The 15,690-nt window shown below is 52.9% G+C and overlaps 5 protein-coding genes across 5 annotated transcripts; 4 read left to right on the top strand and 1 right to left on the bottom strand.

Moving 5' to 3' along the window:
- Positions 1-550: 550 nt before the first annotated feature.
- Positions 551-2,582, top strand: NUU61_003853 (uncharacterized protein; the record flags this gene model as incomplete). The annotated part of the gene is made up of 3 exons (XM_056654435.1): positions 551-586; positions 657-917; positions 993-2,582. 3 exons carry the CDS (start codon positions 551-553, stop codon positions 2,580-2,582), a joined length of 1,887 nt encoding a protein of 628 aa, XP_056512462.1.
- A 2,905-nt stretch (positions 2,583-5,487) lies between these two features.
- On the top strand, positions 5,488-6,631 carry NUU61_003852 (Eisosome component PIL1/LSP1 family protein; the record flags this gene model as incomplete). Its single annotated transcript, XM_056654434.1, has 3 exons — positions 5,488-5,501; positions 5,620-6,127; positions 6,206-6,631. 3 exons carry the CDS (start codon positions 5,488-5,490, stop codon positions 6,629-6,631), a joined length of 948 nt encoding a protein of 315 aa, XP_056512461.1.
- Positions 6,632-7,018: 387 nt separating this feature from the next.
- Positions 7,019-8,411, top strand: pre2 (proteasome core particle subunit beta 5; the record flags this gene model as incomplete). Its single annotated transcript, XM_056654433.1, has 6 exons — positions 7,019-7,150; positions 7,357-7,464; positions 7,546-7,701; positions 7,772-7,820; positions 7,895-8,004; positions 8,076-8,411. The coding sequence occupies 6 exons, from the start codon at positions 7,019-7,021 to the stop codon at positions 8,409-8,411; spliced, it is 891 nt and encodes a 296-aa protein (XP_056512460.1).
- A 607-nt stretch (positions 8,412-9,018) lies between these two features.
- NUU61_003850 (DNA-directed RNA polymerase I core subunit RPA135) lies at positions 9,019-12,830 on the bottom strand (the record flags this gene model as incomplete). Its single annotated transcript, XM_056654432.1, has 2 exons — positions 9,019-9,836; positions 9,893-12,830. 2 exons carry the CDS (start codon positions 12,828-12,830, stop codon positions 9,019-9,021), a joined length of 3,756 nt encoding a protein of 1,251 aa, XP_056512459.1.
- Positions 12,831-13,813: 983 nt separating this feature from the next.
- On the top strand, positions 13,814-14,700 carry NUU61_003849 (ADP-ribosylation factor-like protein; the record flags this gene model as incomplete). The annotated part of the gene is made up of 6 exons (XM_056654431.1): positions 13,814-13,863; positions 13,947-14,019; positions 14,095-14,114; positions 14,166-14,228; positions 14,302-14,373; positions 14,427-14,700. 6 exons carry the CDS (start codon positions 13,814-13,816, stop codon positions 14,698-14,700), a joined length of 552 nt encoding a protein of 183 aa, XP_056512458.1.
- Between the last annotated feature and the right edge of the window lie 990 nt (positions 14,701-15,690).

The following is a 15,690-nucleotide window of genomic DNA, read 5'->3' as shown; positions in this document are numbered from 1 at the left end:
TGGGGTGTATGGGGTTCTGGGGGCAAGCGGCAGGCCGGTTGTAACGGACACGTCAGCCTTGTTTCCTGTTGGCCACAGACCGAGTGAGAGAGCATCGGAGTCTCGGGCCTTTCGGGGCTGCGAGAAGCAGAGTCGATCCTGATGCATGCAAGTAGTTATCGGGGAATTTGAGACTGCGGTATTTTCTGACAAATTTGCGATAGCAAATTGGATTATCCAGAGTATTCACTCTATGCTTCTGATTCTGATTACAATGAATTCTATTCAATATTCAATATACATATAATATTTTTTATAGACATCCATAACTACCTTAAAATATATTAGTACGAAGTATTGACTGGTTTTCTGCCTTAGGTGTCTTGTACTGTTGGTCGCTGTCCCCTGCCGCACCGCATCAAAAATCTCCCGCGTCGCGTTGCCAGGAGCTCAGCTCTCCCCGGTTGCGCCCCCGCTCTCCATCGAATGTGTCGCAATTGATTGAAATACATTTTTTTTTACAGACCACTTTTAATTTGTTTGTTGTTCTTCGGAACTGGGCTAGCCCAAGATGGATGACCCGGCGACTCGCATCCCCGGGCAGCTGGTAAGGACCACCTTGATCCCATCGGTCCCATCTAGCAAGCCTCCCACTAACTATGTCGCCATGAATTTAGCTGCCCCATATGCATCTCATCTCGCGGAACCGCTACCCCAACATGCATATGATGCCGACGGAGACCGCCGTGGAGTACCTGACCAGCGCGCCCCGCGTCTGCCAATCGCAACCAATGCATTGGACCTTCTTAGATGGCCCAGCAGATGGCACGTTGATGCTCACATGGCAACCGCTCGCTCATCTGGGCAACAATTTTGCCAGTGATGGCTATGTCTGGGCCGATGTCGAGCAGGCCTTTACCTTTGAATCGCGTGGCTATGTACGCTCCCCGAATGCCCAATGTTCAATTGAACCCATTGTGAGTTATATTGGGTGCTAATGTCCGATGGTATAGACCGTGGAAATGTTTCTTCACCGCAGCGGATACCACCCTCCGAATGAGAGCATGGCAACCCACTCCCGCAAGCGCTATCGCATTGTCTCCTCCAAGATCCCGAACGCTCCGCAACCAGACCCGTCATTGTGGATTGTCCACTATTCGCGGGCTCCGCCACCAGACCATGTTCCCGCAAACCGGATTCCAGTCTCGCAGCAGGTACAAGGGATGATGGCCCAGCGACGCTTCCTCCAGAGCCAGGGCCAGCTCGCCCGCAAGGACTTTTTGCTCCATGACCGAAACAACTGGCCAACAATCAATTTCCCACCACAGATGGCCCCCCAGGGATTCGTTCAGCCCCCCGGCGCATACCAAAATGCGGCGCCGGGCCGTCCGGGATTCTTCCCGCCCCCGGGACATCCGGCCGCGGTGGCCGCTGGGGTGCCCCCAGCCAAAGGGCCGCAGGGTCATCGCGCCCCGTCAGTGGCCATGGGAGCTGCCACGGCTGATTTTGCTGTGGAGGATGAGGATGTGTCGAGCGGCGACATGATGGATCACTGGACGCCCCGCGATATCAGCAAGATGCGATATCAGCAGCACCACGAGTGGATGGAGGAGATCTTTGACTCTCCGTACGCTATCACACAAATTACACCAGTATCGTTGGGCCTGGGCCGAAAGGGCGAGCTGGAGGCATTGACCGCCGGCTTCTTCGATGCGCCTGTGGGGACGTCAACGAGTGGGGAGGGTCAGGAGGCGGGTGACGCCCCGCAGGCCACCAAGATGGAGCCAGCCAAAGCAGAAGAGTTTGCGGATCGTGTGGCCAAGAAGGTGGCCAACATGACGGCAGAGATCGAGAAGTTGAAGCAACAACATGCTCGCCGTATGGAGCACTTCAACCGCAGTAATCTTCTCAAGGATTCGGAACTTCGTCTGCGGGACTCAGCCGCTGAACCCGCAGAGACGGGTGCAGAGGTTTGGCGACTGGAGGGCCGTATCATCATTCCGACTGAGGAGGAAACCCCACAGCCGAGCTACGTGGAAGAAAAGGCTCACTACAAGGTGGATGACGTGGTGCGAGAAGTGGAGACCGCCTGGAAGAAACAGATCATCACTGAGCCGAAGGTCTCGTGTGTCGAGAAGGGTGGACTACTGGAAAATATCGAGCCCGAACACAAAGACGAGCCCGACTCTTTCACGAATGACATGGCCCTGGACCAGGCCGACTCCCACCTACTCAATCAGTTCGGTAGCCCGGCTCCGGATGGCTCCGGTGGCGTTCCGAGCCTCTCTGCCCACGCACAACAAATCCCTGGCACGGGCATCCCCGGCGATGTCGATATGGACCTGGGTGGCCAACTACCCGGCGGTGCCCCCGGCGAAGCGGCTGACTGGGTGATGGTCAACGAGAACAAGGACCAAGCCGGCCTCGACAGTGCCGGCTTCGACTTTACCAATATCGACAGCGCTGGCGATGCGCTGGCCGCGTACAGCGAGCAAAACGACGGGCTTGATCTCCCGGACCTGGAGAACTCGGCGTTTGGGGATGCTTTCCATGCCTCGGATAACGAGCACTCGCACCATCCTGACGCGGATGAAATGTCCTAGAATGGATTAGCATCGGGATGTCTTTGATGGGCTGGGGTTTCAAAACACTGTGGGCCATACAGTGTGTTCTGGGTGTTTGAGGGTTTATTCCAATTCTTATTCTTTGCTATATCGGTGCAGTTCACGGGGGGTCTGGATCTTACGCGCGGTAGCTTGTCCCATGTCCTGGTGTACAATAAGAACAGAGACTTTTTCTTTTTCTAATTACGGCTTTGCTTGAGGGCCATGACGGTCTATCTCTCTTGGTGTATTCCCTTATTTTGACTATCTTTCTTCGGTACAATGCTCAGACAAATGTGGCACCGAGACATGATAATCATGCCAGTTAGGGCAAGCCTCCCAACATACAGACATACCAGGTAGATATCCATGCCCGTATCCAATCACCCAGGCATTTATAAATAGGGAGAATGTGAGCCGTGAATGCCCCAATTCCACCTAAACATGAAGGCCATCCTGGAGCGAGTCATGTCCAAGTCTACGCGCCCCAGCACGTTCAAAGATCATCGCAAGGCGCATACATGCCACCATCCTTTTGATACCAGGGGGCAACGGATTGAGCAATGCAATAGCTGATTTTGAAGCAGAAAGATAGAAGCAAGATAGAAACAAGCCCTAAAAACGCTTTGTATGATGGCTATGTTCCAGGGGGCTTGCGTGCTGGTGCGCCTTGGTCAATGTTCAAAAGACGGCTGCACCATCCTTGCTGAGAGGATCTCATATTTCAGCGCTAAAATCCCCTAGTAGACTCTTTTAATATTGATGGGTTTTAAGGGGGTGAGGGAGCGATAATTCAATGGCGATCAAAAGTTCCCTTCGCGGGAACAGGCAAATTCGACATGAATCGCGAGCATAATCCCTCGAATCCTCCTGCCTTGTACACACATCCACTCGACAAGAAGGAAACCACTCGCCCCTTTCGCTCCTGAAATATGGCTGACCTTTTAAAGAAACCAAATTAAGAGGATCAAAAGAGGCAGAAGAAGCCGAATATGCGTCTGGTTTTCTTCATCACCGTTCTATCTCTTGGGATCCTCTATCTGGCAATCACCCTCTATGCTCTCCCACCTCATCTCCAGACAGAATTGACATCGCCCATCAGAGAGTAGATAGAAACAAAGACTGAATGCCTGGTTGTTCCTCGAGATGGACAAAATGCTTCTCAGCTCCACCAACTCGAGACCTTCCTGGAAACAGCCACCGCAACCTCGCAGGTTTCCCCCGTGACGACCAACGACGAGATTCAGGGGTGGATTGTCGACCTCACGGATGTTCTGCTAAATGAACTACAGAGAAATGAGGATATCAAGTTTGCGGGACCAACCAAGTTCGATGACAATGTTGACGATTCGTTGCATAACCTCTCACATCCCACACCCTTGCCAAACGAGATCCAGTGTACGTTGCTCAGACTAGAGCCGTTCCGGAACTACGAGTCTGTAGTACTCCTCCATACAGAGACTGGAATTGCTATGAGAGCTATGTATATGACAAGAAAGCGGGACAAGGGGTCTACATTTACTACATTGAGGATGTGAGTTTCGGTTGTTTTATATGTTGTCCCTCTGTCTTGGGGAGAATAATTCCACTTCTCTTTTTCTACGTTCTTCCAGGGCCTTCTCCCAGGATTCGACAAGGTTTGCCTTCCTCCCATTCGCGACCCTACCACAAGGGAATCCTAACAAACGCTGACCCAAGCCAGGAGTTCCTCGGTTTCCGCGTCGAGGAGCCTCTCGAAACAGAGCGCCACAATGAACTGGGTCAGAATGCCGAACAGCCCACAGCCCACAGTACATGTATGGCATCGAAAGCACTGGGTAAGCGATTCGAGGCAGCCAAAAAAGCCACCCTGGTGCCAGTATTAGATGTGCGGGGTGTGATAGACCTGTGAGCGGAACTTCATTCTGTAAGACCTAGCCCCCTATATAGCACCGAGCTACAAGAACCAATTTGACACAGATACTAACGAATCAACCCTAGCTGTAACTCTTGTGGCAGGCGTTCTTGCAGTTTTCATGCCTCGGAATAGCGGCCCTTTCTATGAAGCAGTACGAGGCGCGGTTGGTATTGAATTCGTTTACAGAGTAAGAAAGTTTCTGGTCGAAGATGCCAACTAGAAGCGACAGGCTGGCGTAAGGATGCTGTGGAATTTGGTTACTGAAATTGATCACCTTCAGCTGATTCCATACTGGTGACGGCTTTTTGGAGTATAGAGATAGTATAAATTGCATTTTTGCATTCTTCTCGCCAGCTATCGTTCTATTAAAGCCCTGGTAGATTGTGTACGATAGGAGAAAATGAGGCCTTCCAAGTATCACACTTGGGGTTTGGGTCGACCATGTTGCCATACAGCAGAATCTTCGCTCTGGGGAGGTTGTCAGATCCTTAAAAAAAATAGAAATTCACCACCAGTCGCAAACTAGATTATTTTACAGATTAATTAATTTCGCAAAAGCCATCGCGACGGGCACTAGGCCAGGATCAAGAGTGGAGCCGATCCATCCCCGTCGATCAATATAAGGCCAAAGCTCCACCAGATCTCAAATTCCCGGGGGCCGCTCTTGAGATCCATGCCGGGGGGTATATCTACCTAAACCTGTCTAAGTTTCTAGCCATACTCCAGCACCCATCGTACCAGCGTCATTCCATTTCTGCAATCGGCAGAGATGATCTCAGCATCCGCCGTTCCCGGCATGACATCACGCAGCCACCGGGATTGCACTTCCTTCTGAGCCCTACGTAGTTCCCTCGGTTGAGTACGTAGGTTGAACGAACGAGAATAAAGTTGCGCTATCGTCATCGGAAGGCGCGCCTGTGCTCATATGCTCCATTCTCCCCCGGACGAACTCCGCTGCAATTTACATCCCAGAATCTCTGTCCTGGAGTCTTGCAGATATCGCACAGAATGTACGTACAGCGGTTGCTCTAGATATACTCTACTGGATCTGTATCCCCACATACAGATCTACTAGAATGTATATACAGAGCGAGTGAGAACCATACCCTTGAAGCAGCAGTGAACTAACTTAATCGGTAGGAACCGCTCCCTCTCCATCCGCTCGCGCAGAGACCCCCCGGCGAACCGGCACCGGTTCAGCATCTCGACCTTCCGCGGGATGCAGCAGCCGGAGCTCAGCCGCAAGATGGGTAAGATGATCAAGAGCGAGAACTCGGCCATCGGCGCCTACGAGGCCGCCGGCCGCGAGCGCTCCTCGATCGCCGCCCAGCTCTCCGACTGGGGCGAGTCGACCGACGACGACACCGTCTCCGATATCTCCGACAAGCTGGGCGTCATGCTGGCAGAGATGGGCGAGCTGGAGGACGTCTTTGCGCAGAACCTCGAGGACTACCGCGGCGTGCTGAAGCAGATCCGTAATATGGAGAGCTCTGTGCAGCCGTCGCGCGAGCAGCGCCAGAAGGTCACCGATGAGATCTCTAAGCTCAAGTACAAGGATCCGACCAGTGCGCGGTTGGAGACGCTCGAGCATGAGCTGGTCCGGGCGGAGGCGCAGAATTTGGTTGCTGAAGCGCAGTTGTCGAATATCGTACGTTTGAGCCTTTCTATTTTCCTGCCCTTCTTGTCTTCTCTCCTTGACTAGTTAGTGCTAACGACATCCCTTCAGACGCGACAAAAGCTCAAGGAGGCCTTTGACATCCACCTGGCAGCCGTGGTCGAGCGCTCAGAGAAGCAGACTATCATCGCGCGCCACGCCCGTCGCCTGCTCACCTTCATCGATGACAGCCCCGTGGTGCCAGGCGATGCGCGCCCGGCGTATGATCACGAAACCGAGGCACGCCAGGTCCTCGAGGATGCCGAGAATGACCTCCGCGGGTGGGCGCCCAGCGTCGAGCCCATCCCAACCTCAGCCGGCCAGGAGTCTCGAGTCAATGGAGTTGAGCACGACTCGGACGGCCTGACTACCGGCTTGGGTTCCGCGACCGGTGCTGGAGTCAGCCAACCTATGACCAACGGAGGCCCGTCGGCCAAAAAGCAGTTGGAGGAGCCTCAGTCCCAGTCCCAGACTGAGGCTGAGCCGATCGCGTATTAGCTCCCTAGAGTGATTATTATTTGGAGTGTGTTTAGTATGATATTATCGCCGTGTACTTCTTTCAGCTCCCGATTGGGCACTTCTCGATGGACTGTTTTCATTGGGGTGGGGGGAGCGTTGGATGAAACCAGGAAGGATACTGGGAGTCTGGGAATATGGCCAAGGGTGTACGTAGTTAATTCATGTGCGTTGTCAATTGCAAAACCCCCCGAAGAAGTGTTCAGGCTTAGTAGAGGACCAAGGTTCACGTGACCACAGGCGCCCAAGTGACGCGGAAGGCCAAGCTCCTCGGAGCTGCGTCGCCCATCGCCTGCTCTTCCCATCTCCCCATCCTCGATTTCCCCGTCTCTTTTTCTCCGGTCTGTCTGTTCTTTGCCTCAGCACACCATGGATAAGCTCGTCGCCCAGTACTCGCGCCCATCCCACCAGAATGAGTTCTATTCGGAGCAAGAGCAGCAGGACCTCAGCGAGAGCACCCCTCCGCTCTCGCTCAAGTTCAACCTCCCTCCCGTCGACAACGTGAGTTCTTCTGCTAAAAATGATGGCAGCAGCTGCTGTGGTACAGACAGTTTGGTCTCGTGATGACCTCTCTGACTTGGGACGTCAATCCCGAGCCACCTCCATCTGTCACGACGATGCCCAAGAGCAGCGCAACTGCTGAGATTATACCTCTTTGGACCATGTGAAATCAAATGCTAATTAATCCCATGCAATTTTTTGATTAGTCCTCTGCCTTCCTCCGTGCTATGACCGATGACCACTCCAACCCCAGCTGCCCCATCAAGCTCGCCCACGGAACAACAACCCTGTCTTTCCGCTTCCAGGGAGGAATTGTACGCTTCTGTCTTTTTTTTCTATGGTTTGGAGATTTCTCTTTTATCGACATGATGTGCTAATGGAATCCTCGGATGTAGATCGTCTGCACCGACTCGCGCGCAACGGCCGGAAATTGGATTGCCAGTCAGACAGTCAAGAAGGTCATCCCAGTGTCGCGGTTGAGTCGGGGTGAGGATAAGCCGACAAATGAGCCTACGCCGGGTTTGCTGGGGACGATGGCCGGTGGTGCGGCGGTGAGTTGAACCGCGTGGGAATTAGTTCATGCTTACCATCATGGTTGCTGACGGGATGTTGTGACATTAGGATTGCCAATACTGGCTGCGGTATTTGAGTCAGCAGTGCACTCTTCATGGTAAGTTATTTCAAGTTTCGGTCAATCCTTAATCTGGAATTGGGGGAAAGATGCTGACGGGTGATGTCTGCTAGAAATCCGACACAAGCGCCGCATTACGGTGGCAGCGGCTTCAAAGATTCTCGCCAACCTGACCTACGCGTACAAGGGATACGGACTGAGCATGGGAACGATGTTAGCCGGGGTATGTTGTTACCTACAGTGATTGACTTCATAATCACCAGTCATCGGAAACTGACAATGGTTGTATTTCAGATGACGCCGCAAGAAGGCCCCGCGCTGTACTACATCGACTCAGACGGCACTCGCCTCCCGGGCAACCTGTTCTGTGTGGGATCCGGTCAGACGTTCGCCTACGGTGTGCTGGACGCCGAGTACCGCTACGACCTGACGGAGCGCGAGGCGCTGGATCTGGGCCGCCGCGCCATTCTGGCGGCCATGCACCGTGACGCCTACTCTGGTGGATTCATCAACCTCTACCATGTCAAGGAGGAGGGCTGGGTCCACCACGGCTTTGATGATATGAACCCGATCTTCTGGAAGACGAAGCTTGACCACGGCGAGTTCTCCAATGTGACCTCGGAGTTGTGAGGTTGTAGGCTAGGACTAGTGCGTGTAATATGATCTTACTGGCGTTGTTGATTGAGGTCTGTAGTGTGGAAGTAGAATTTGGTCAAATCTCTAGGGGTATGATGTTGGTCTTCTGCTCCAAGATTCTTCTGACAATACTCAGCGAACCTATTTATGAACATTTACCATCAAGTACGCAGATCGATGGTAAAAACCTCGTTCACTCTGTGAGCGGCAGCTCTTGGGGCTAAATCGAGCTCTACCTGGCCTGGGGTGCTCTCCTACAGCTCTCTAGGTCAATTGACCATTTCAATAAGTCGGACATTCCCCAACTGATACTCCACCAACGACCCCTACTACTAGCCGGGCGGATCCATCTTCTCCGACAATGGAAGTGTCTTCCCTACAGTACATCCATAGATCAGAAGTGATTGAGTGTCAAGAACTATAGATACATGCAGAATATAAGGCAACATAAGACAACAAGAAAAGCAAAGGCAAAAACCAATCACCAGACGCTCCATGACATGAGTGAAAAAGGAAAAACGATTTTTTGTTCGAAAACTTCGAATATATATACCACAAGAAAAACAAATGACTCCAGGTATAAAAGGAATAAAAAAGACTCTCAGTTATCGATCCAGAACTTCATGCGAATGCCCATCGCCGCCAACTCGACATCCAGGTACCGGAGCACACCCGGCACAGCAACGACAGTGACATTATCACCACCGACATAGCGCAGCCCATCGCCATCTTCCCAGACTTCGGCACGGGAGTCATTGAAGCCAGCAGGACGAGCACAGCGCCGACAACGGACAATACCCGCGACACCACCGAGCGCACCAACAGCCGAAGACGACGACGACGCACCAGGACGCTGCTGGTTCGGCGCAGCCTTGGCAGCAGCAGCCGCGGCACCGGGGTTAACAGCCGCACGGGAGCGAGACGAGCCCGAGCCGGACACGGCAACCTGGGTAGACAGGAACGAGCCGCAGGAGCGACAGATCCAGGCGTGCTGGGCGTCGGAACAGTTCATCAGCCGGTCCTGCAGGAGGAAGGCGGCGCCGTGGGCGATCAGCGAGTCGCGCTCCATTTCACCGACACGGATACCTCCACCCTTGGCACGGCCCTTGACGGGCTGGCCGGTCAGTGCGTTCACGGGACCCGTTGTTCGCACTTGGAACTTGTCGTTCACCATGTGACGCAGGCGCTGGTAGTATACCAGGCCCATGTAGATGTCGGCGGCGAACTCGCGGCCAGTGATTCCGCTGTACAGGGGCTCGTTGCCGTGGTAGTTGTAGCCGGCTTTGCGGAGCTGGTGCCCGAAGTAGTCCGCTGCTGTGTCTTCCTCAGAGAACTGGAAGGGCGTTGAGTCTTGCGGATGTCCGTGCAGGGCTCCGGCTTTGCCGGCCATGGACTCGATCATTTGGGCGATAGTCATACCTAGAGGGGGTTGTAAGTGAATGACAGAGATACAGAAGAGAAAAAAAGAAACTTACGAGACGGGAAAGCGTGAGGGTTGATGATCAGGTCGGGCTGGATGCCGCTCTCAGAGAAGGGCATGTCAACTGCTGGCCACAGCTGCGAACACACACCCTTCTGTCCGTGTCGCGACGAGAACTTGTCACCAATAATCGGCTTACGCGGGATGCGGTACTTGACGCTGATGGCCTGGAGGGGCTCGTTGCCGGTCTCAGCGCCCATGAGACGGATGCTGTCGATGTAGCCAGCCTCGGCATCCTTGTACTTGACGAAGTGGGTGATGTCGTCGACGTTCACGTAGGAGTCCGAGGCCGCGTCGTAGCGCACATTGTACCACGCAGCAATCTTATCGCCCTCCTTCACCTTGCTGCCAATGTGCGGCAGGCCGTCTTCGTCGAGTACGTTGCGCACATCGGCCTTGATCGAGTCGCCGGGCGCGAACCCGAACAGCTTGGTAATTTCGCGCTTGGATTTGCCTCGGCGCGAATCCTTCTCGGCCAAGCTGTGCACCTTGGTCTTGTAGATCGTTCCGTGGCCAAACCCGCGCTCGTGCGCCGACTTGTTGATGATCATGGCGTCGTCCATGTCGTAACCTGTGTAGGAGATAATGGCCACCACTGCGTTCATTCCGTTCGGGAAGTTGTCCAGACCATAGGCGTTGTACAACGGTGGCCGGACAATGGGCGTCTGACCGGTCTGTAGGCGATACAGCTTGTTGTCGGTGCGGTAGGCAATCGAGGTGCCGGGCGTACCCATGGTCTGTTTGCTCATCTGGCACTGGTACATGTTACGCGGCGACTGGTTGTAGTCGGAGAAGGGGGTCATGTTGGCCACGATGGAGAGGATGTTGGTGGGCGTGAACTCGATGTGTGTCGACATCCCAGGGACCAAGTCCGACTGCAAGCAGGCAATCTCCATGAAGGGCTGCTCGAACGGGCCCACGTAATCCACCTTGTCGAGTGCCAGGTACTTCACGGGTCGGTACATTCTCGCTGCCTGCGAGAACATGTAGATACCAGGGTACTGCCCACCGCTCGAGTTGGGAACATATCCAATCTCCAATTGGCTGGGGATGTTGTTGGTGCCATCCACCTTCCAATGCCGGAGGGTGTCTGCGATGCGGTGGGCTTGCTTCGGCGAGCAGAAACCGATGATTCGGCCGTCCAGCTGAACAACCACACTGTCCTCCACTGCCACGGAAGACTCTGACCGAACGCCAAGCTGGACCAGCGTCCGCGGCAGGTGGGACACATCCAGATCGCTCGTGGAGATCAGACACTTGTGTGCCAAGTGGTTAAGCAGACCGCAGGGCGATCCATCAGGCGTGTGGACCGGGCAGAGGAAACCCCAACTCTCGGGAAGCAGTTTGCGGACGGTGGTGGTCTTCAATTGGGCAAAGAAGCTACCACGGTGAATCATACGGAAATGACTGATAAACCGGTAGAAGTTGATCTTCTCGGCGATGACGGTGTAACCGGATGTCTGCTGCAGATCCAGACCCGTGGGACTGACGAGGTTTCCTGTCGACAAGAAATACTCGAGCGCGTGGCCAATGTTCTCGTTAGATCGTTTCACAATCCTGGACAAGAAGTCCCGCTCGAACGATTCATCCGTGAATTTGGCACGGTTCCGGATGCAATAGTCTCGGGTGATGGGCCCAAATGACCGCAGCCATTCCTCGATACGCTCCTTCAGGATCATTCCATACAGGAAACCACCGAGCAAGATCTCTTGGTTCGAGACCGCGTCAGGGTTATCCGGGGCACAGTCTCCGGCAACCAGAGCATACAGCTTCCGGATCATGAAGAGAATCATTTTGAACTTGTCGTAATCCTGCGTCTCGGTGACGTTGTAGTTGCCGAGATGCGGCAGGACGATCTTGCGGAGGAACTCAGTGCCCACCTCCTCGTCGGGCATGTCGGCGGGAACGCCGAGGACCGGCCGGAAAGACTTTCCAAGATGCGACCGGCAGTCGAAGCGGCTGTGTTTCTGGTAAGCGCGGTAAGTTCGCAACAGAAGCTCAACACGGTCTGTGATGAAGGTGTTCTGCATGCCCTTGGACGAAGCACCGCCCACAATGCCCTCGAAGATTTCGCGGTCGTTGGTCTCCACCAGGGCCTTGAGGATCATGGCCACGGGGATGAGGAATTCATTTTTGCGCCACGAGAAACGGAACGTCACATTGCCATCCGAGAGGTAGTGCAGCACGTTGGTCTGCGATGTCTGATCCGGGCGCACGGATCGTATTTGGACACCAAATTTCGTGTAGGTCTGGCCGCGCTTCACGAAGGAACCACGAATGATAGACATGGGGAAATTCCTCTTGCCGACGATCAGCATCCGAATGAGCTTCTCGTTACCGTTGACAATAAAGTAGCCGCCCAATTCCTCCGACTCCTCCTTGCGCCGAACCAGCTCCTCGGGGGTTGCGTTCTCGAGATAGCAGCGGTTGGTCCGCAGCATGATCGGGACTTGGCCCAGCTCGCGCACCGACTCCATCCAGTCTCCATTGTTGATCTGGTACTCGAGTCGCGCACGCAGCTTGCCACGGTAGGTCGCATGGCGCTCTCGACATTCGGAGGGGTAGATATTGCGGTTTTTGGTGGTGAATTTGTTGGTGGCGGGGAGCGTGGGTTTGTCGAGGAAGATTTCTCTCACCCGCACATTCAACCGGTTGCGCTTCGACGGCCGCAGCCCTTCGGCCTGGCGGGCCCTTTTTTGTTCTGGGGTTTCGTCATCTCCATCCAGAAAAGATTTAATACCGATGTCTTTCAGTCCGGCCTCGAGGATTTTGCTGTCTTCGAACAAAGCATTGAACGAGTCGACATGGGGCCGGATTGACTCGGCCAGTGATGGGTAGGCAGTTTGATCTGTTGGTGGGTTCTTGAAGAGGTTTTCACGTCTCAAGGTGTCGTAATCAACCGACCATTGGGTGTCGGTGGCCGCGGGTGCCATGGTGGATGGTTGTCGCAGGTTAAGGGTATGCAAGAAAAAAAAAGAGCCAAGAGAGTAGTTGGCAGCAAGGGCAATATAGTCAGCAGCCCTTTTCCACGGCCACCCAATGGGATATCACCGAATGGGGAGAAATGCACCAGCAACGAGCGGACAAAAGTGAAGTCTTGGGGAAATTTTTCGGTCTATCATCACGTGGTGATAAGACGGTGGATTCTTAAATAGACCATCATGCCTCAGGCCCAAACTGGGAACAAGTGCCTTGTTGCCTTCTTTCCCAGGCCATACAGTTGGTAACTAGTTTACAGTTCAGCTGTAGAAGCTGTTGGACTTGACATTGCAACCACATCCATCCAGGAGATGTCTGGTCAAACCTGAGCTGCTTCATGCACTTTTCTGTTTCTGCCTAACTCCCATGTCAAGGCTGCCTAAACAACATCAATTCATCTCCAATCAATAAAACAGCCCCCGGCGCGCACAGCAGTTGACCCGGGCAGATATTCTACGCGCAGTGACTGCGGCATCCACATGGAGCCTAAGCGCCCCTCAACGGTCATGTGTGCCCGTCGATCAGAATGTTCGAATTCCAAGTTGTTCTGACAGTCCTCAACCCCGTCACAGTCGGTTTAAATATTGGGGGATCACAAAGGGGCCTTTCTTTTTCTTTTTATTTCTCTTTTTCTTTCTTTTTTCTCTATTGTCTTTGCTTTTTCTTTCTTTCTCTTTCTTATTCAGCTCAGAAGAAGTTTTTCTTTTTTTCGACGATCTTGATTTCTGGCCTGGGGGTGTGCTCCAGCGACCCCACTTATCTTTTGTCATCCTGAGCGTTGCCCACAATCCTCTTCCAAGTGTAATCCTTCGCTGCGGGCAGCCAGGTCTTTTTGGATTTTACTGTGTGTGGGTTTTGCTTTCTTTCCTCTCAGGCTCCTTTCTTGTTTTCCTTCAGACCTCTTGAACCACCTTGTAATCGCCCTGCCAGATCCAGCATGGCCGGGATCTTCCGCACCATCTATGACTGGCTCCTGAGGATGTTCTGGTAAGTGGGCCATGAACTGTGTTTCCTGGTTCTCGGGAGACCCCCGGCCCGTCTCGTGCTAAAAACACCCCGACTTCCTGCAGGGCAACCGAGATGGATGTCACGATGATCGGCCTGCAGAATGCTGGCAAGTCCTCCCTGCTGCGAGTCCTGGCTGTAAGTTGGCTATTCTTCAAGAGCTGTTGCACTTGCTGTCTCCTTGAGTCTGACATCGCTGATCACGTTGTGTAGGGCGGGGAGTTCACGATCGAGTAAGTCCCGGGTCCGTGGAGGTCTCCCGATACCCGCTCACACACCTGCAGCTCCATCCCGACCATCGGCTTCAACACGAAGCGAGTCCAAAAGGGCCATGTGACCTTGAAATGGTATGATTTGTCAATTTCATGTTCTGTGGTTTTGTTTTGATGGGCATCGCTAACATGTTGGGATCTGGTATAGCTGGGACCTGGGCGGACAGCCACGGTTTCGGCCGATGTGGGAGCGGTATTGCCGGGGTGTCAACGCTATTGTGTAAGAGTCCCTGAGAGGATAAACTGAACGACATTACTCATCTCTGGATCTAGGTATATCGTAGACGCCGCTGATCGGGCGGCACTGCCGGTGGCGACGGAGGAGCTGCACGAGCTAGTGACCAAGCCCACTCTGGACAGCATCCCCCTCCTGGTGCTGGGGAACAAGTCAGATCTGCCCAGTAAGCTGTCGGTGGATGAGCTGATTGAGGCAATGGATTTGAAATCCATCACCCACCGTGAAGTCAGCTGCTATGGCATCAGCGCCAAGGAGGAGACGAATCTCGACGCCGTCCTCCACTGGCTGATCGCCCGCGCCAGTCGATGAGCCTCGTCATTTTGATGGGAGACTCACTCCCACCTGATATTGTTCAACCATTTTCTCTTTTCTTTTTCTTTTTCTTTTTCTTTTTCTTTTTTTTTTTTTTTTTTTTTTTTTTTGTGTGTCATTTTGGTGTTTATATCCTGTAGACTCTAGCGTGTTGGCTCGCAGCCTCGGATGTCACGATGATGATGATGGGATCGGCGTCTCTGATTTTTGTTGTTTCTGTGATTTAGCCCAAGAATTAAATGGAATTCTGAGATTCAGTTGAAGATATGGTTAGAGGAAGAATTGATCTGGAGGGGCAGGCGTACATATAAGACACACGGACCAATGCCAACACATCAGTGCCAACGCATGCAGATCGAAGCGGCATTGAAGTACATGAACAGATGATGCTAAGTCTAAGTCTGTTTGGCTTGAATGTATCCTTTAAATTTCAATTCAATGAGAAATCGTGGAGTTTTTATTGATCGGGTATTTGCCTGGTAAGTAGGTCATTTAGATCTTCTACTGGGTAGGTTAGTGAGGCTATATCGTGTCTAGAGGGTCATAGATGATTTTATAATTAATTAGATCTCACTAGTAGGAATTACCCGAGGCAAAGGATATAACCAACTATTTATTTAATTTACTAATAATATAATACCAATATGAACAATAATAGATTAAAGAGAATGGCACTCAGCCCTGTGCCCCACCCATCTCACGGCCTTTGCGAAATGATCGTCTCTACTGGATTTATGAGAATATCTGACTGGATTGTCTCTCTCTCTCTCTCTCCATTCCTCTTTGAATTTGCCTTCTTTCACCCTCTCTGCTTATACATCAACGATATCGAATTATACTGAATATCCGAGGCAAACAAACTGCAGCCTAGCGCCAAGCCAGACCCACCGTTGACGTCCTTGCAAAGCTCCGCCTCAGCCACCTTTTTCCGATTCATATTTGGCGTCCGTCTCTTGCCATTTCCCTTCTCCCATCATCCTCAGCTCT

This window comes from Penicillium alfredii (assembly GCF_028826965.1).
Source record: "Penicillium alfredii strain IBT 34128 chromosome Unknown utg000005l_segment0_segment0, whole genome shotgun sequence".
Lineage (NCBI taxonomy): Eukaryota > Fungi > Ascomycota > Eurotiomycetes > Eurotiales > Aspergillaceae > Penicillium > Penicillium alfredii.
Note: the sequence above shows the minus strand (reverse complement) of the source record. Positions and strands in the feature narration are given on the sequence as shown.